The following is a 20,350-nucleotide window of genomic DNA, read 5'->3' on the forward strand; positions in this document are numbered from 1 at the left end:
TAGAAGTGGGGATAAAACCCGGTTCTCTGGGGCAGCATTCAACTGCCTTAAACATTATCCTTTCTTTGTAATTCTCCGGAAAAGTCAATACACACCTGCTTTCTGTAAAAATGAAACAGGGATCCTATAGATAAGGCTGTGAGTCTGTCACCGAGGTCACAGATTCCATGACTTTCTGTGACTTTTGCAGTGGCTGGTGCTGGCTCAGGGGCTGCCCAAGGTAGGCAGCCCCTGGGCCAGCAGCAGCAGTTTGGGTGTGTGGGAGGGGGCTCAGGGCTAGGGGTCGGAGGGTGTGTGTGTGTGTGTGTGTGTGGGGGGGGCCACTCCCCGGCTCCCATTGGCATGTCCCCCCTGCAGCTCCTAGGTGGGGGGTCCACGCCGCATGCTGCCTGAACCTGCAGGCCCTGCCCCTGCAGCTCCCATTGGCTGCGGTAGCCGGCACTTGTGGTGGAAGTAGCGGAGCTCCTGCCCTGGTCCCTGCATCTGCCACATAGGAGCTGCAGGGATGCGGAGCTGGGTAGGAAGGCCCTGCTCCTCCCTCCCCCCCCCCCCCCGCCCGCCCAACACCAGTTGGGGTCCCAGGCTATATCCCGCAGCCCAGCCCCCCTCTCCCCCAGTACCAGCGGGGGTCTCAGGTCACATGCCTCAGCACCTCTGGCATCCCTGGATTGCTCCCTCCCCCAAGCACCCACGGGGCCCCCCCGCCCAAGTTTTAGGCAAGGTGGGTATTTTTAGAAAAGGTCATGGTCAGGTCACAGGCCCATGAATTTTTGTTTATGGCCTGTGACCTGTCCATGACTTTTTTAGTAAAAATACCCGTGACTAAAACATAGTCTTACCTATAGATAACTGTTGTCTCTATTACTCAGTCCTGCTCCATCCCTAGAACAGGGCTAGCCTGTGGACCAAGTGAGACAGAAGGCCTGTGGCAAAAATAGTATATGCTCATGTAACAGACTATCGTAACAGAGCTTTGCAACCTGATCTGAAGCTGTCAGAACCAGATTACAAGTGCCTGCCTCTCGCCAGAGCCGTTCTCACTCTTTCTCTGGCCCAAAGACTACTGTTTGTCATTATGATTTACCACTGTAAATGTTGAATAATCATGGAAAATTTCAGCCCAAGTGGTTAAAGTTTGGCAAAGTTACAAGCAACTGAAAAATGGGTCTTATAAAATGGGGAATATCAGCCAACCAGAAGAGTCAGGGGGTGCTCCCAGCCCCCCTATCATTAGGCGCGTAAGAAGTTTGAACTGGGAAGAAAATGTTGGCTAATCTAGTCCATCCCTTCTATTATGGGAGAGCAACCTGTAATCCAGGAGAACAGCTGCACAATAAATCAGCACAAAGCCAACAGGAATTTAAAATTCTGCTGTCTCTGTCTGTTTAATCTCCTTCTGTTGGATATTTTTGATAGAGAAATAAATTTATCTATCAAAGGTGCATTACTTGGTATGAATCCTCACAATAAATAAATCTGAGTAACATTCCAACATGTAAGCATGGCTAATTAGAGAAGTCAACTATATCAACACAGTATTGTAGCAGAATTGATGAAATAGCTGAGACTATTGAGGTTAAGATAAAATATCTTTAGTTGGTTCACTTTTGTTTTTCCTTAAATTTGCATTTTCTTCACAGGTAAAAGGCGTAGGCTGACCATTATTGAATGTGGATGCGACATTAACACAATGATTGATCTGGCTAAAGTTGCAGATTTGGTAAGTCAGCAATTGTGGAAATAATACCTTTGCCTAGATCACACCTACATATTATTGTCTTGATCTTTACTCCCATTGCAGTCACTGGTAAAACTCCCTTTGACTTCAGTAGGAGCAGGAGGGGTCCCTAAAAGGCCTAATTTTCTGGAGCAGTCACTGGGACTTGACCAGAAGTAACAAGGGGGAAACTGCCTTTGAATGTCTACTGACCCTCTGTTGCCCATTCCACTTCTGAACCTTAATGAAAAATCTCTTTAAGAAACCAGAACGGAACAGCAACTTTACGCTAAACAAATTCCAGTTCAGCCCTATTGACATTTGAAATGGTTTGTTAAAACATAAGAATATAAGAATGGCTATAGTGGGTCAGACCAATGGTCCATATAGCCCAGTATCCTGTCTTCCGACTGTGGCTAATGCCAGATGCTTTAGAGGGAATGAACAGAACAAGCAATCATCAAGTGATCCATCCCGTCATCCACTCCCAGCTTCTGGTAAACAGAGGCTAGGGACACTCAGAGACTGGTGTTGCATCCCATTGATGGACCTATCTGCAGTGAACTTATCTAGTTCTTTTTTGAACCCAGTTATAGTTTTGGCCTTCTCAACATCCCCTGGCAAACAGTTACTCAGGTTGACTCTGTTGTGTGAAGTACTTTTTAATCTCTCCTTATATGGAAGTTGTTCCATACCCCAATAATTTTTGTTGCCCATCTCTGTACATTTTAAAATTCCAATTTTTTTTTTTTTGAGATGGAGCGACCAGATCTGTATGCAGTATTCAAGATATTGGTGTACCATGGATTTATATAGAGGCATTATAATATTTTCTCTTATCTAGTTTTTTCCTAATGGTTCCTAACATTCTGTTAGCTTTTTTTGTCTGCTGCTGAATATTGAGTGAACTATCCACAATGACTCTGAGATCGCTTTCTTGAGTAGTAACAGCTAATTTAGACTCCATCATTTTGTATATATACTTGAGATTGTTTTTCAATGTCCATTACTTTGCATTTATCTACATTTAATATCATCTGCCTTTTTGTTGCCCAGTCACCCAGTTTTGTGAGATCCCTTTGTAACTCTTTGCAGTCTATTTTGGACTTACCTATCTTGAGTGATTGTGTATCGTCACCTCACTGTCAAATTTTGCTACCTCAATGTTTACCCCTTTTTCCAGATCATTTATGAATAAGTTGAACAGCACTGGTCCGAGTACAGACTCCTGGGGAAACACCACTATTTACCTCGCTCCCTTCTGAAAACTGATCATTTATTGTAATCCTTGGTTTCCTGTCTTTTAACCAGTCTCTTATCCATGTCTCTTATCCCATGTCTGCTTACTTTGCTTAAGAGCCTTTGGTGAGGGAACTTGTCAAAGCTTTCTGAAAGGCTAAATACACTATATCCACTGGATTATCTTTGTCCGCATGTTTGTAGACCCCCTCAGAGAACTCTAATAGAAGAAAAAATTCTACAATGATCAGATTGTTCACTAAAATGTGGAAAGGGAAACATACTGCTACATCATTTGGGTTCATCTGATGCATCTAGCTGGTGAACCTTGGATTTGAAGGTCTGAGTGCTGCAGTCAGAGTGTTTTCAGATGAGAGCATCAATTCTGTAATTTACCTCCCTCTTTGGTCAAGCATATCTGAGTCTGTTGATCTTCAGGACAGGGTGCAAAGCCAACTTGTCTACTCAGATTTTTTGGCTGAGGTGGTGGATATGGAATATATTTTTGCTGATAGTTGATTGTGGGGTTATTTTTGGCAATTGTTGAATTGACCAGCTAATCTGAGTAGTCTTCTACTGCATACATGTTCTTTGAGACAATGAGATGCATTTAAAACATAAATAATAGATATGATATATGCCTGAGGTTATGAATGTATATGATGCCGAGAAGCACTATATCGGTTTGATTGTCACAAGGTTAGGAGGACTTAGTTACTGACGGAGCCATAAGCCATTAATTCATTTGCATCTTAGGGCTTGTCTACACTTACCGGACCTGCTAAATCAACTGCCGATCGCTCTCCCCTCAATTCCTGTACTCCCACCTAATTGAGAAGAGTAAGGGGAGTCGACAGGAGAGCGTCTCCCATCGACGTTGCGTAGTGTGGACCCCATAGTAAGTAGATCTAAGGTACGTCGATTTGAGTTACGCTATTCACGTAACTTAAATTGAGTAGCTTAGATCGACTTCTCCCTTTAGTGTAGACAAAGCCTTAGGCTCCTTGTTGCTGAGGACCTAATTAGCTTTGCCTCATGTTCATGTGACTACAGGAGACGATTATCCTATGTCAATGTTCTGCTCCGTTATCATCATCTCTGTGACACATTACAGTAATTGCAACATATGAAGGAAGTTTGTTTACCTCACTTGTACCAAAGGCCTGTTTATGATCTTAGATGCTCTAGTCCCTTAAGGCATTACTGCAGTAGTCTATTGAGGTAACCTAATCTTTGGTTGCATTTGTCAGATACCCAAAACAATCAGGGCCTTTATCTTTACTAATTTAATCAGACATTCCTGCAAATATTGATAAAAGCTCAGTCTTGCATGTTTTAAGAGCGGACAAAGTTTGTTAGCTGAGGAGGGCCAGATTCTGATACTCTTACGCCTGTTACGTATTATCTTACTTCTCAAAGAGCCTCATTACTGTTTGAGCAGTAAGAGGCTACTTAACTAAATAAGGATCTGTCCCTCGTTGCTGGGACTAACACTTTTTTTTGCAGAGGAGGAAGGTGGTGATTGTCCAGGGGGAGACTTTTGTTCTGACTCTTGTCTGTGGGGGTGTGGTTTTTGTTTGTTTTTTTTGTCCTCCTGTAATTTTTCTGGAGAGGGGAAAACAAAGTGAAGAAAAATTATAAATATATATAGATTTAGGAGAGGGGATTTGATTTCTTAGCCTTCTCTAAACTAAGAAGGGCTTAAGACACAACTTTTAATTTAAAAGGCCACAATTGGTTCACTAGGTTGTGTGAAAATCCTTGGGAGACTGCCTGACTCCTTGAGATTAAAAATTTATCAAAGCCAGCAACAGACTGAATGAAGAGATGGATCCTGTTTAAAAGCATGACAATTAAATTAGTTGAAGATGCTGATGAGGACATCTCAATAGCACCAGAGAAAATTGTTTTCATTCACTTTCAGGTTCTTATGCTCATTGATGCCAGCTTTGGATTTGAGATGGAAACCTTTGAATTCTTGAACATCTGCCAAGTACATGGGTTTCCCAAAATCATGGGTGTCCTTACTCACCTGGATACCTTCAAGAACAACAAACAGTTAAAGAAGACCAAAAAGAGATTAAAACACAGATTCTGGACAGAAGTATATCAGGTATAATACCAAACAGTTATTTTTCATAAATGTTTGAACTGTGGAAATTGATTTAGGGGTGGGGAAAATATTCAAGTATTTAAATGTACTGCATTTGTTTGTTCACAAATGTTACTGAAAGACAAGACACTGCTAGGGTAGCATTTAGCATTGACTCAGATTATACAATCTTTCTCTTTCTTGAAAATTGACTTGTGTAATTGAGCTCTATCACTAAACAATAGAGCTGTTACAGCACTAGAGCCCAGTAGTCATTCACACAAGTAATGATGTGCGTAGGGGGTTGCAGGATCAAATCCTAAATTCATAAAAGCCAGATGGTGTTGCTTTGCAGGCTTTAATGCGGTGTCTAACAATGCTAATGTTGTGTAGCTTCTGTATTTGTGTTGTGCCTGCTGCTGAAAAAATACATGATTTCTATGAAACATACATCTGCCCTTTAACAGATGCAAAAGCAAGTCTTTGCTGCTATTGTGAGCCTTGCACACCTGGTGCCAAATTGTTGGGGATAACTTTTTGCCTTGATGGAGGGAAGATAATTAACAAAGTTAACTCAAATCTATTGAAGGCAATTGTAACTTGTTGAATGCAGTCTCTTGCTTTAGTTTTAATGAGGTAGGAATTTAATTGGGGTAAGTTGTTTTTTTTTTTTTTTTTTTTGGTTAAACTTTTAATATAAATTTGATTTAGGGTGCCAAGCTGTTTTATCTCTCTGGGATGGTACACGGAGAGTACCAAAAGCAGGAAATTCATAATCTGGGACGCTTTATCTCTGTTATGAAATTCCGTCCACTTACATGGCAGACATCTCATCCATATGTCCTAGCAGACAGGTACGTGGTTTTCTTTTTTCCTCAATTCTCTGTTTGTCCTCTGCACTCCCACCCCCAAGTTCTGTTTTTATAAGAATGTAACAGCCAGTCAGTTGATAATAGCTAAATTAAAGTTTAATCTCTTTTTTCATTACTGACATAAATGAGGGGAAATCAGTGGTGTAAGAGGTGTATTTTCAATCCTGTGCATGTAAGTTTAGCCACGCAGCTCCACTCATATCCGTATGAGGGAATGGTGTAATTCTATTCCTGTACACTTCTGAAAAAAATTATTTTAATAGTACAGTTATGTAACTGTTGGGCATGCAAATGACCAATTTAATGTGTAGCTAGAATTTTATAGAGTTATCCATTACTGTGGCAGCTAGTGCATGGTCTCTATTGCTATAAATGAGTGCAACCCCACTAAATTAAAAAAACAGTTATAATAATTTGCCATCTGACTTCCGTGGAGCTGAGCCCACTTAAATCAGTGGTAAACTTGGCTTGGTGACTTCAGTGTAAGTTTGATTTGTTCACAGACTGTAGGATGAGGCAGTAAATGTGTCTTTAGAATGCTACAGGTTATTTGAACACTGTCCATAAAACATTTAAACAAAACTGCTGCGTGATTATGTTGAACTTCTCTGAAACCACAGCATCCCAATAGTTTAACAGCAGATAGTGAACATATCACTCTGATCTCTAATCACTGGAATGGCTCTCCATTGAATACGGAGTCTACTTCAAGGTCTCTATCCTGAATTTCAAAACTCTCCATGGGATTGGCTCTAGCCACCTGAGAGATTGTGTCTCCTTCTGTGTCCATGATCTCACACAACAGCTAGTTCCACTGGAACAGTGCATCTGTCTACAAAAAGGGGGAGGGGAAGTTTGTGGCTTCTGAAGACTGTACTTTCAGAGGAGCTGGATCTAGCTCACTCTTGGAAGAGATTAACAGAAATCAATTAAAAAAAACAAGCCTTGCTTCTTTCAAAGTCCCATTCACTCATAAATGAGGGGAGGGAAATACCTATGAACTGATAAGATTATTTTTCTTGCAATTTGGGAAAGAGTTAAGAAACAGACATTTTGTGTTTTGCTTTTAAATACCGGGGCAGTGCTTAAGTGATGTGGTCGGAGAAGTACTTAGAAAGATGATACACAAAGTTCTCTGAAATGCACAGAGCACATTTGGGGAAAAGAAGAAAAAATATTCTCTAAATCTTCCAGTTCCAGTTTTAGGTATTAGCTTAACCTTATTGTGCATGAGAGCCTAAAAGTGAAATTGGCTAGAAAGTGACTATAAACAAAAATGAAACTGATTCAGTTGTTTTCACTTTCTGCCCCCAGATAAAGGAGAAATGCCCCAAATGAACACACGCGTAATCTTTCAGAGATGTAGTATTAGATGAAATGTTATACATTTAAAATAAAATTATCATCTAAAATATTCACACACAAGAATCTTTAACCAAAAAAAAGACTTTAACATGACAGTGTGCTTTATTGTGTTCCTATTATCAAACAGTGAAAATGTCAAAAAATGAGATTATACAATGTTTGTGATTTTTTTTTTAAATAAAGCTGCAATAGTAGTTTAATGTAGCAAGTGCAATAATTTGCTTCAGTACTTTCTTTTTGGAAGATGATAGTTGAGAGACTGTATTTCTAATATCTCTTCTGATATTCCCTAGAATGGAAGACTTGACAAACCCAGAAGATGTTCGAGTCAATCCAAAGTGTGACAGAAAGGTGTCACTTTATGGCTACTTAAGAGGAGCATACCTAAAAAACAAAAGCCAAATTCACATGCCAGGTAATGTATCTAATCTCTTAAAATTCTTATTATTTTGATGATTTATAGCTTGTAATACTGTTAAAGGGATAGTTTACATCTGCAAAAGACCACCGTACTATAGTTAATATTTTAATATTAATATTTTGTAAAACTTTTAATTGAGAAATCTTCTTGCAGTGCTAAATCTAAACACAATAACAATGTACTAGCATGGAAAACCAGAAAATGAAATTGATCAGTGTAGTTACGCTCTCTGGGATGATTGAAATGCAAAAAAAAGTAATGTTAATAATGAAAAGTATTATGTAGCGTAATAAATGAATACTAATTAATGATAACTTAGTGATTTAAGTTATTTTCTTTTTAACAAGGCTGAGATGATGTTAGTAATGAAGATAAGTGTATATTTACAGGAGTAAGTTGCCAGTGATTTATAGTCCACTAGCTGATTAATTTGTAGAATGTTTTCCAGACTTAGTAGTAGGTCTTAAAAGTGTTGCATGTGGTTTATCTATGCAGCGTACTATTGATGTTAAAACACTTCATGCCACAGTAGAGCCCCTTTACCTCTTTATGGTGAACTGTACAGGTGTGTTGTTTTTTGTTTTTGTTTTTTTTAAATCAGAGCTTTGTCAAAATCCTTTTCTTCCTTGTTCACCAACCCAGGTGTAGGGGACTTTGCTGTGAGCGATGTGAGTTTCCTGCCAGACCCCTGTGCACTTCCTGAACAGCAGAAAAAGCGTTCCTTAAATGAGAAGGATAAACTTATTTATGCCCCACTGTCAGGAGTTGGAGGTGTAGTGTATGACAAAGATGCTGTTTATATTGACCTTGGTGGAAGTCATGCTCATCAAGATGAAGAGGTGAGGAGAAAGTCTGTTTCTTTGAGTTCTCTGTTCTCCAGTAGAATATAGCTTCTGCCTAAAGAGGCAAAGCAATGGTGCTTGGAAACAGTTTTTTTGTTGTTTGTTTTTTGTTATTTAAACATCAACCCAAATGATATGCAAACATATCCTTATCCTTAAATATCTTATTAACCACCTTTCTTTCTACAATGATTGAGAAACAAAATAGTTTGTGTGTGTTTGTTTTTCCCAATTACCCTCTCTCAGAAGCTGTGGAAAACAGCTAAGGAAGTAATTAATAATAAATTCTTACATAGCTTATTTTTCTTCAGATACTTTCCAAGCATTAACTAAGTGTCATGCCATCCCTGAGAGCAGGGCCTATGTATTTAGTCTCATTTTGCAGGTGGGGAAATTGAGGGAGAGTGGTTGTATCTCATCCAAGAAAGTTGCTCTCCGAGGCAGGGCTTGAACTTTTTCTCTGTCTTGTGCTCAGACCATTTCAAATATTATGGTGCATGAGTTAAAATATTGTTAAATGTACAATATGTTTTTTACACACTGGTAAGGAGCCCATCTCTGTAATTTGCATGGTTTAATATTGAGTCTGTTCCTGTTGCCCAGTTTAGGCAGTTTTAAAAATTTGTTGATAGTTCAATAAACATTTGTATAATTGATCTATTAAACAGAAAAAAATCTTTTGGTTTGTCAGGAAGAAGTGAGACCAAATCATGAACTAGTCCAAAGCCTCATCTCCACACATTCCACCATTGATGTTAAGATGGCTTCAAGCAAAGTGTCTCTTTTCATGGACTCCAAACCATTAGGTTCAGAAGATGTGGAAAACCAAGAGTAAGTTTTGAATTTTACCGAGCAGTGGGAGACAGAACAACTTGATTAGAAGAGGCATAACACAGGCAACAGCTTTGGCCACTTGTGTAGCTTAGTTAATAGCTGTTTCAGTGGGCTGATATTAAAGGTGTGTGGCTTGCTTGCATGGCACATGCACAGAAAGAGTTTGGGAGAGGTTTATTGTAGAAGAGAAACAGGAGTACGGAGCTCTAAAACTTAAAGCAGACCTGTTTAAACTTCATGACTCTGTTCCCAACCTTCATTAGAGCAGAGTAAGATGAGATCATCACACTTATTTTCAGTACTGATTTTATCAGGGTTTGAACTTGTTTTATGAGTTAAAAAGCACTGTTTCCTACTCTTCTGTATCAGTCCTCCCCTAAACGTGGAAAACATAATTCAACCTCAACTAAACAATAGGTGGGCATGGGAGTAAGGATGCTTCAGGATGTGGGCATGGATGTTTATAGGAGAAATAATTGTAGAATGGGTATATTTGCTTTATATCACCTTTAGACATGCATCTAGTTTTTTTTTTTTTGGCCATTTCTGTTTTTGGGCACGGTAAATTATGATTATCCATTAGGTATTAACTTTTCAGAATGGAATAATCAGTACAAGGTTCTTCTTTTGTCAGGTCTTAAGAGGAGAAGAAATCTAAGCTTTATTTGCACTTTCTCTGTTTAGTGTAGTTAGTCCTAAAAGATAAGTAATCATGGTTGTAAATTTCACTGGTCTTTGTTTGAGCAACTCTGGGATTGCAGACTTCAAAGTAATGTTCAGAATAGGAGTATATTTCTAATTATAGAAGAAGTTGGTAATGCCACCCTACAATTAGATTGCTTATCACTTCCCGTTATAAGACTGTTTTCTGTTGCTTATAACTCTTTTTAACTGTTCAGGCTGAAATGTTCCATGTTGTCCACCTTCAGCTAATTATTATTTAACTTTTGCTTAAACAGCTAAGCTGTTTTTTTAAAAAAAATTCTTATAATTTCATAAAGAGATCCTTTAGTGTACCTCTATGCCTTCTGTTAATGAAGTTTTTCGAGACAAGGTGGGAGAGGTAATATTTGTTGTTTGACCAACTTCTGTTGGTGAGAGAGACAAATTTGCAAGCTTAATAGAGCTCTTTTTCAGGTCTGGGAAACATATTCAGGGCAGGTATACACTTAAAACGCCGCATTGGTGCAGCGGCACTGATGCACCTCCGCCAGTGTAGTGCTTTAATGAAGACACTCTAAGCCGACAAGAGAGAGCTTCTCCTGTTGGCTTAGGGCATGTCTACACGTACAGCGGTGCAGCTGCATTGTGTCTGGTGAAGATGCACTATGAAGATGCACTATGCCGAAGCTCTCCCACCGACATAGCGCTGTCCACACCAGCACTTAAATCAGTGTAACTACGCCAATCAGGGGTGGAGTGTAGATCCAGGGCTCAGAATGTCACAGCTAAATACAAGGTAGAATAGATTGTTTAGCATAAGTAGTTAACACATTTCAATGGACCATTCAAGAAGAAGTGGCCTATGAACTCCCTTCTGATAGGGAGAAAGGAAGGTGGGAAAGCAGCAATATAGGGAGTTGCTAGTGGGTTGTATATCATTGTAAAAAGCCATACATCCAGTATGTCTCTTCAGTCCATGATGTTTAGTGTCCAGCAAAGTTATGAATTTAAGCTCTCAGGCTCGCCTTTTGAAAGTGTTGTGCAAGTTTCCTTTAGGCAATAGGTCAGATAAAGAGTGTTCACTTTGAAAAGTGTTCACCCACAGGTGATGAGGTGTTTTTGTCTTGCATCATTTTCCTGTATGAGTTCATTTGAAAGCATAGTAATTGTCTGGTTTCACCCTGGCACAGTTGCTATTGGGGCATTTAATTCACTGGATGGCATGTTGTGATAGGCAAGTGTAGGCACAGAGATTTTGAAAAGTGTGGTGGGGGGGGTGTAGATCATTGTAGTAGTGGAAATATGTTTGCAGGTTTTGCATCTATTATTCTGGCAGGGTCTGGTGCCGCTTTTTGAGTTGTATCCTGGTCTGTGGGGAGCTTGCTTCTGATGATGAGCTTAGATTTTTAGTGTCTTGCTAGATTCCTACACTCATGGACTGAATAGACACACTGGATTTTAAGGCTTCTTACAACAGTCTATAACCAGCTACCCCATATCATCCCCCCCCCCCCCCGGGTAGATCCTTCCCCTTTTCTTCCTATAACTGCAGGAGTGTTGATGGGACTCTTCACCTTGAATGATCCCTTGAAATATGTGTTAACTACTTATGCTAAATAATCTGTTCCATCTTGTCTTTAACTATGACACTAATAATCCACACCCTTGAGTGACATAGTTAGACCAACTCTGTGTAAAAGGGCAGGTCTACACTACAAACGCTGCATCGGTGCAGCTGCACTAATGTAGCACTAATGTAGCACTTTGATGAAGACACCCTAAGACGACAGCTGAGCGCAATCCTGTTGGTTATTCCACCTCTGTGACAGGTGGTAGTTATGTCGGCGGGAGAAGCTCTCCTGCTGACATATCACTGTTTGCACGGGGCGGGGCGGGCGGCGTAAGGTCGGTATAACTACGTTTCTCAGGGGTGTGTATTTTTCACACTCCTGAGTGACGTCATTACACCAAAGTAAGCATTACGCCTGCTGGAATTTTGTGCCACTTCTTAATGCAGAATTTCTGTTTTCCACCTAAATGCTTCCTTTTTCCAGGGCTGAATGCGGGAGCCCCAGCTGCGCAACGTTTCCTGGATCTATTTTGTTGTCTGTATTGTTACAGATATACTTGCTGACAGATATTTTGAAATAAATTGCCAAATAATTGAAACTGGCATGATTGTATTGTAGTGTTTTGACAAATAAAATATGCAGAATTTTAAAATATTGTGCACAGAATTTTTAGATGCAGAATTCCCCTGGGAGTAAAGTGTGTATGGGAAACCTGACCTAAGCTTTAAAGCTTCTCTCTCACCAACAGAAGTTAGTCCAATCAAGCTGACCTCATCCACCTTGTCTGTCTAATATCTTGGGATGGACATGGCTACAATAGCACTGCATACAACAATAGGTTTTTTTGTCATTTATTTCTCCATATAAAACAGTACTTTTCTCCAAGTTAGAAAGGTTTGAGACTCCATCAGCACTGAACACAGTACATTTTTTCTTCAATTTTTTTTTTTAAATAATTCACTGGCATAGCAACAGGTGATACATTTTTAGTTTTTGTGAGGGTCCTGGGAGAATGGCAATCATAATCTTCAGTAAAAAACCAACAACTTAGTGCAGGCACTCGGTCTAAACTAGTGGACAACAGTGAAGAATCGCTAATTTAGTTGTGACATTACCACAATGAGGCTTCTTGAACTAAGAGATTTCTTTGTCAGACAGTGTTGCTACTTGCTTTGATGGCACAGGTAGCCATACTTCTGCTGTCGGAGTGACACCACCAAAATGTTCTTCCGTATTTGTTTGTGACATCAAATGTTTAATTAAAGCCAACTGAATTTTTTTTTATCTTGTTCTCCATGGGGAAAGCAGATTTGTGATGCCAAAAGAAGAGAAACAAATTGATTTGAAGACTGGGAGAGTACGTCGGAAGGCAATGTTTGAAGAAGAAAATGATGATGGAGCAAGTGATGAAGAGAAGGGACAAGATGAAGAAATGTCTGAGGATGAGATGGATGGAAGTGAAGGTGGTGATGGTGACGATGTGGAGGGAGAAAGTGACAAAGAGGTACCAGGGCAAGAGCTAGGTCTCAGGAGTGCCAAGCGTCTGAAAAGAGAGGAGACTACAGAAGAAACTGCAGTGGAACTGCCGGCATTTGCTAATAGCGATGATGATCTTGAGATGAGTTCAGGGGACGAAGGGGAAACTGACCTTGATGAAAGCAAGGAAGAGGCAGAAGACCATGGAGATGAAGAAGAAAGTGACGAAAAGGAAAGTTCAGACAGCGCTTCTGAATCTTCAAGCAGACAAATAAGTAAATTCACACCCTGTGAATTAGGCAGGGAAGATAAAGAACGAAGAGAGAATCATAACATAGATCACCGTTTGGGTAAAAAAGTGGTTTCCACTACAGATTCTGGAAACTGCACAGCTGACGAGGCATCTGAATCTGAGGCTGAAGGATCCTCCCAGGAAGAGGAAGGATCAAATGATGACTCAAAAGTTGAAGAATCCGATAGGAAAGGGATTCAGAGTGCTCCAGAGAAGAATGTAGATGGTGTTGAATGGGCTGAATCAAAGACTGTAGAAGATGAGGATGATGATGATGTTGAAAATCTACTGAAGGAGGAAGAGGAGTATGGAGAAGAAAATGACTTTTCTGCAGACACAGCAGGTAAATTTTAAATTTCTCATTTTCCTTTACTGTGCATTTGGCATAATGTTCATTGCTGCAAGCAGTCTCTCTTTTTCTTCTTGGGAAGCACTGTTGTCCAGTAACTAGAGCAGGAAACTGCATCTCAGACCTTTTGTAAGCCATTGATTCTCTGCTTAAGCCTCAATTTCCCTGACAGTAAAATTGATTATACCTAGCTTTTATAGAGTTCTCTGATCAAAGGCCCGAAAGACCAGCAGAATTGTTATCTTTACTGTGATATGTTTTCAAAAAAGTGAAACTTGTGTATTGCATTTGGAAAAAGTAAACTACCTTTCAGTGATTTTATTAACAGATGTCAGTGGTGAATTTATAATGATGAAAATAGTCTATAGTTTAGTCTGCAGGCTCTGGTCTTAATCTTTCTTTTCCCCTTTTTCCTTCAAAAGTTAGAAACTGTCTACACTGCAAAACCAACCAAATCACAGGAGAGTGTTACAATACAGGATGAAAAATTAGAGCCAACCATGTGTATCTGTGTCACGTAACCAGTATAAAGTCTTGATCCTATCTACCAATTTTAAGTGTATTGTAATTGACTCCCTGTTTAAGTTTTCTCCCTAGTGCAGATGGTCCCTTAGTCTAATGCATTGCCAGTGGAGGAAGGAATTTACAGTGTTCTTCTCCCTCCCCTTTCAGGTGCACTTAAGTGGAAGGAAGACCTTACCCAAAAGGCAGCCGAAGCTTTTCTGAGACAACAACAGTCTGCTCCCAACCTTCGCAAACTTGTTTATGGAACAGGTAAAAATCCCATGTGTATAAGTGTAAGTTTCTCTCCCAGCCTCATGATGCTATTGTTCTGATCCCTGTATAGCCTTTTAATCATAGGCATATTAGTTAGCCATAGCTTTTGGAGTCTACTCTTCCATGGGTGCATGAGGAAATAATGGAATTAACTCTCCTTATTGGTAACAGGAGTTCACATTTTAGTTTTTCTACAACCCCCCCCGCACCCCCCCTCCGAAAGATAATTTTGTCTTCCTAATTAAACATATTTTATGCTAGTTTGACCTAGTATTTATCCAGAGGCTTGCTAAACATATATTGGTTGGGTCCTTCCTTTTTGAGATACAGCAATATTTTCCCAGGTGGATAGAAAGAGTATTGAGTTCCCTTTGGTATATAGTATTTTCCCAAAACATTTAAGCTCATCTTTTTAAAAATAAAAAAGATCTAGTAGTAGATGCTATACACATACCACCTATTTTGGCAACTGGTTATTTATGATCTGTCTGGTCACATGAGATTTTTTCTCAGTGAATTTTGTCTAAATTTAACCAAGCCTTCTTCGAAAGGTGAGGAAGTGTTCATTCAGACTATGAATGAGATTAATTTTATGATGTCTGTTATAGAATGTATTTTTTAAGATAATGATGGTAATTTGTCAAGAATCAGGCAGTTGGTTTAAAGTGAAGATAAAGCTGTCATTTACATGATGTATGCACCCTGTTTAATTAATAAACTGATACATTTCCAAGCAAGAGACTGTCCTCTCAACATGTACAACTCCTGTTGACGTTACTGGGAGTTCTGTATACTAAGGTTTGCAGTATAATGCCCTAAGAAATTACCAATACATTCACAAACCCAGTGTTAGCAGTTTGCAGATGGATACAAAACAAATGGGATTTGGTTTTGGAGAAATAGACAGCCTTTTTCTAATAGGCTGGGTTTTGTTTTGTTTTGTTTTATCACTTTTGTGTGAAACAGTTTCTACATGAGGTGTTGAACAAAGACCTCACAGTGGCTTAATCAAAGAACAGATTTTTTCAGATAAATCCAATCATCCATGAGGCACCTGATTTTTCTGTTAAAGTATGTGAAATTTTACATGTGTAATACATTTGTCCCACAGTCCCGTCCCGTCCCATTTGCTCTCCAGCTAAAGACCTGACTTTGGGTTCTGATCTCAGTATAGAATAATTCGCTTGCTGCTGCTTGCTCTGTAAGGGAATCAAACAATGTATTCGTTTTGCTGCTTTCTTAATACAAGCTGGAACGCTGGTCTCCTTACTAGTACACTTGTGCATAAACCACTTTTATGATTTAATTCCTCTTTCCTCAAACTACATCAGACATTTAAAGATGTATGGAGCAAGAGAGGTTTTTGATTAATTTAATATATACGTATGATTTGCAGATGATGCTTTTAACTATGGCATTTTATTTAGTGGCTGAGGATGCCGATGAAGAGGATGATGCTGATGAAGAGCTTGGAGGGCTGTTCCACGTCAGCCGTCCTGACAAAGAATCCAAACAAAAGGCTAATGCCCTTGACTGCTCCAAATTTCCAGTGGAAACCCCCCAGGATTGGGATTTAGATGAGGTACTGCTTTTGGACAGACAGCTCTTACACTCTTTACTCTTAGTATGTATCCACTTACACCAGTCTTGAATTTCCCTTATAAAGAATTGCTGATATGTCATGGAGACGTGAAACGAACCCATGTGAATTACAGACAGTTCTGCCTATGTGTCGTCTTCAGAAATTCTCGTCTCCTCTTTGTCCTCACCAGAGACATTTACACACAAACAAGATCTTGGTGGTTTTGTTTTTTTTAGCATAGGAAGGGGAAATGAAAGTAAGTAAACTTAATGCTAGTGAAAGATGCTGGATGGATTGCTGTGATGACTGACGTCATCTTATTTATTCACTAAATGGTTACCCCAGACTCACATTAATGTGCTGACTTTAATGAGCTTTTGCCTTTTTCTGGCAGGATGATTTCTGGGGGTAGGAAGAGGTTAATTCATTCCCCCTCCACCTCTCTGTGGAGGTTGCCAGCAAGGAAGACAGTTTTGATAGTTGTGTTGCGATGTGGATAGCAAATGGACTGAGAGCAAGCCGTCTCTCTAAGCCAGAACAAGTATTACAGACAAGGTGTGTCAGCTGTTGAGGTGCTTTGTAGTCATGAGAAGTGTCCAAGTAACACTTTCATTTTACAGGTTATGAACAGTATTCAAGACTGCTTTGTAACAGGAAAGTGGGAAGCAGATAAAGATGCAGCAAAACTGCTGGAGGAAGATGGTACGTCTGATGCTCTTAGAATATGAGTAATGGAGAAAAAACTTCTAATAAATGCTGTGACTTAATATTTAACCCAAAATTCTGTTATGTATTTAAAAATGTTTTACATTAGTAACACCCTTGCCAAGTTCTCTACCTGTTTTACATATTTGAAGCACTATGCAAGCATTAACTGATTTTATTACTGTAGCTGGTATCCATCTGTGCACAAATAGGAGAGAAATAGCAGTTTGAGAGAGGGAACAGTTTACGCTCTTTGAATATAGAATCTGTCTATCATATAGAATAGAAAATAGAATCTCCACTCAAGGCTGGTTGGCTTCCACTCAGGGCATGGCTACACTTGCAGGTGTAGAGCGCTTTGAGTTAAACCAGCCTTCGTAGAATGCAGTAGGGAAAGCGCTACAATCTGTCCACACTGACAGCTACAAGTGCATTGGCTGCAACATGCTTTTCAAATGGGGGGTGGGGGGGAGGTGGAGTGTGACAGGGAGTGTGTTGTGTTTGCGGGGGGGGGGTGGAGAGCATATCAGCATGCTGTCTTGTAAATTCAGACAGCGGCAGATCATCCCCCCCGCCCCCCCCCTCGCTCTCTCAAAAACAGCATTCCACAGGTAATGGTTGCTTTGCCTCGGAGCAGATAAGCAGCTGGTTGTCAGAAACAGAGCTTTCAAAGGGCATATCGCATTCCTGCAGCGATTCCAAAACAATGAGAAGAGTGGCCACTTGATTTAAGGGGATTATGGGATGTTTCCAGAGGCTGATCAGAGCTCAGTAATGCAACACCTTGTTCACAGGGCGCCTGGGCGTTTTAGCCAAGGCACAACAAGGGTTAATCCTCTTACCGAGGTGGAGTTCCAGGAGAGCTCTAACCGTGAAGTCAGAGCTCTCTATGTGCCTTGCCAGTGTGGACCGGTAGTGAGCTAGGGCTCTCAGGGCTGCTTTTATGTGCTCTAACTTGCAAGTGTAGCCAAGCCCTCATAGATAATCAGCTTTCAGTTTTGTAGGTGTGCTTAGCTGTTCCTTTTGTACAGATGGGATTGAAATGTACAGAAATCCTATTTGCAGTAAGTAAGTCTTGTCTCTTAGTTTTGCTGAAAAGTTGGGATTTTAGTGTTGGCGAATTTATGGAGATACTGTTTTTAATTTCAAATATGATTATATTATCTCCAAAGCAAACTGTTTGAATATTGATAACTTTTGTAGAGCAAACTTCCATTTATTTTTCAACTTTCTGAAATTACTGGATCCATTTTAGATTTTTGCTCTCCCTGCAGTCTTTGCCTCCACATCTGACGGAAGCTGGAGCCCAGGTTGCTGTGCTGATAAATTAGTGGGCAGTGCTGAGTCAGAGATAATGAGAGGGTGCTGTCAAAATTAAGAATTGTTTCACTCTTTCCACCTGTGTGGCTTTCACTCTGAGAGATGCAGGGAGGCGAGGCATGTGGGCTTTGCTAGAACTTCACTTGAATTTTGAGGCGCTGGAGATGTGTGAAGAAAGTTGCTGATGGTCCATTACTGAAAGGAAAAAGGAAGAGCTACTGAAAAGCTGGGCTGCCACTCGTTTTCTACAGAATGTGGGAAGAAAATGTGATAAATCTGTACAGCAATCAAAATGTGAAGTATTAGTGAGAAATAAATATGCACAAAATACAAGCGCTTAGAAGTGTTACAGAGCAGTGCAAAAATGTTGCTAACTTGCGGATTTCTTGGCTGCTCTATTTACAGAAGAACTGTATGGTGATTTTGAAGACCTAGAAACAGGGGTTGTGCACAAAGGAAAACCACCAGCAGAAGGAGATGAGGTATGATCTCTAGCTTGATTGTTCATCAGCTGCTCTTATTTAGTGTGTTTCTCTCTGTGTGGTGGGTTGTTCTGTTTCGAACATCCTTCAGCTCAGGATCCCAACTGGAAAGTTGCTCATAAATCAGTAGAAACAAGGCTGCTGTAATGAAGAGAACATTTTGGTATCTGAGGGACTGGAATGAAATAGATAAAGTTTCCTTTCTTTTATTTTCATTAGGATCAGATGTGCTTTTAATTTTAGGGGATCTAATAAACTATATTATTCTTTACATGGAGCTCATAATTGTGGGGGAGCAGAAATCAATTTACCATAGTTAACAGTAGAGGGCAGGCTTGATCCACTTGCTGGGTCTGAAAATCAAGTTTGTGATGCATGGTACAAGTTGAACATGATCCTGACTGCTAATAACTTGTATTTTCATGTAATCTTTCTGAAGTACTGTCATATAAAATAGAGGAAAACAAATGGAAGATTAGGGTGGATCTTAGACAAAAGATATATACGTGAATTTATGCTGTAGTGTTAAATGCTGCTGTGTAACATGCCCTAGTCTATGGGCTTGTCCACACTTGAAATGCTCCAGAGGCACAGCTGTGCCACTCCAGTGTTTCAGTGTAGACTCTACCTACACCAACGGGGGCGTTCTCCCATCAGTATAGGTAATTCTTTTGTTGATCTAGTGCTATCTGCAGTGCGGGTTAGGTTGGCTTAACTACTCCAGTCAGAGGTGTGGCTTTTTCACACCCCTGAATGACGTAGTTGAGCTGACTTAATTTTCTAGGGTAGATCAGGCCTGCATGCTTTCAGTGCAATATATATTTTGGGGGAAAGGGCACAATTGTAAACTTAGTTTCAGTAATAATTATGGGAAAATATTTGTATTATGTTGGTGATATGTTGCTTTTAACTTTGCCCTCAATAGGGCTTTCTAATTTTGCCAGGCATAGTAATGTAGAGTGTACCTGTGTGTTGGTGACATTCACCTTTTTACAGAAAGCCAGCCCTTTTTTGAGGGCTAATGTGGCACCTAATTGGTGATGGGGCCTTGTGCTAGCCCCAGGAGGATGAATTTCACCCAGTGTTTGATCTTTCATGGAATCATAGAAATTGGGAAGAAAAAAAGAAAATTTGGCCCACCTAACCCTGACTAGTACAAGATTGTTCCCGACAGTATATTCTCTGGTGACTTCAAACCATGAGCTTCCACCCTTTCTTTGGCGGGACTATTCCACTGTCTCATAGATCTTACTGTTGTATATGTATTTTTCTGATATTCAGCCTAATTTGTTCTTTGCTTAATTTCATCCTATTACTTCTGTTTAAACCTGCCTGAGTTGTTCTTTGTTGAGCAATATAGAGAGAGATACTGGGAAAAGCACCTTGCTATCATAGTGAGGCAGTAGCTCCACAATGGGTAAGGATGAGACTAGCTTATTGTTTAAAATGCGATTTTTCTAAATACTCAGAAATGTACACACTTATTTGCAAATTACTGTGCCTCATGGTGTGTGGTTCTAATTTGAGGTTGTTTGAACAAGGGGTTTCTGAGATACAGCTCCCTTAAAAAATGCATGGCATGAAAATATTACTTACAGTTTTTCCTGTACACACTTGAGCCTCAAACTATGGCTCTGATCCGTCCCAAACTGGTATCATCTGCTCAGGATTGATTTCAGATAAAGAGCTGACTGCAGTAATGAAAATTTTCTAAAGCTTACCTGCAAAGCAAAATTGTCTGGGAAACTGGT

General features: G+C 39.9%; 1 protein-coding gene across 5 annotated transcripts in view; it reads left to right on the forward strand.

Moving 5' to 3' along the window:
• BMS1 (BMS1 ribosome biogenesis factor) overlaps positions 1-20,350 on the forward strand; it is a 40,006-nt gene that overhangs the window by 4,500 nt on the left and 15,156 nt on the right. For 4 of the 5 annotated variants that reach the window (XM_073353246.1, XM_073353243.1, XM_073353248.1 and 1 more), the window contains exons 4-14: positions 1,641-1,720; positions 4,881-5,069; positions 5,760-5,902; positions 7,579-7,700; positions 8,349-8,545; positions 9,240-9,379; positions 12,922-13,727; positions 14,406-14,507; positions 15,938-16,092; positions 16,713-16,794; positions 18,523-18,599. In XM_073353246.1, the coding sequence (XP_073209347.1) occupies positions 1,641-1,720; positions 4,881-5,069; positions 5,760-5,902; positions 7,579-7,700; positions 8,349-8,545; positions 9,240-9,379; positions 12,922-13,727; positions 14,406-14,507; positions 15,938-16,092; positions 16,713-16,794; positions 18,523-18,599 (2,093 nt within the window). The remainder of the gene's footprint in view (positions 1-1,640; positions 1,721-4,880; positions 5,070-5,759; positions 5,903-7,578; positions 7,701-8,348; positions 8,546-9,239; positions 9,380-12,921; positions 13,728-14,405; positions 14,508-15,937; positions 16,093-16,712; positions 16,795-18,522; positions 18,600-20,350) is intronic. The other variant, XM_073353247.1, reaches the window with a different exon arrangement.

This window comes from Lepidochelys kempii, chromosome 7 (genome assembly GCF_965140265.1).
Source record: "Lepidochelys kempii isolate rLepKem1 chromosome 7, rLepKem1.hap2, whole genome shotgun sequence".
Taxonomy (NCBI): domain Eukaryota; kingdom Metazoa; phylum Chordata; order Testudines; family Cheloniidae; genus Lepidochelys; species Lepidochelys kempii.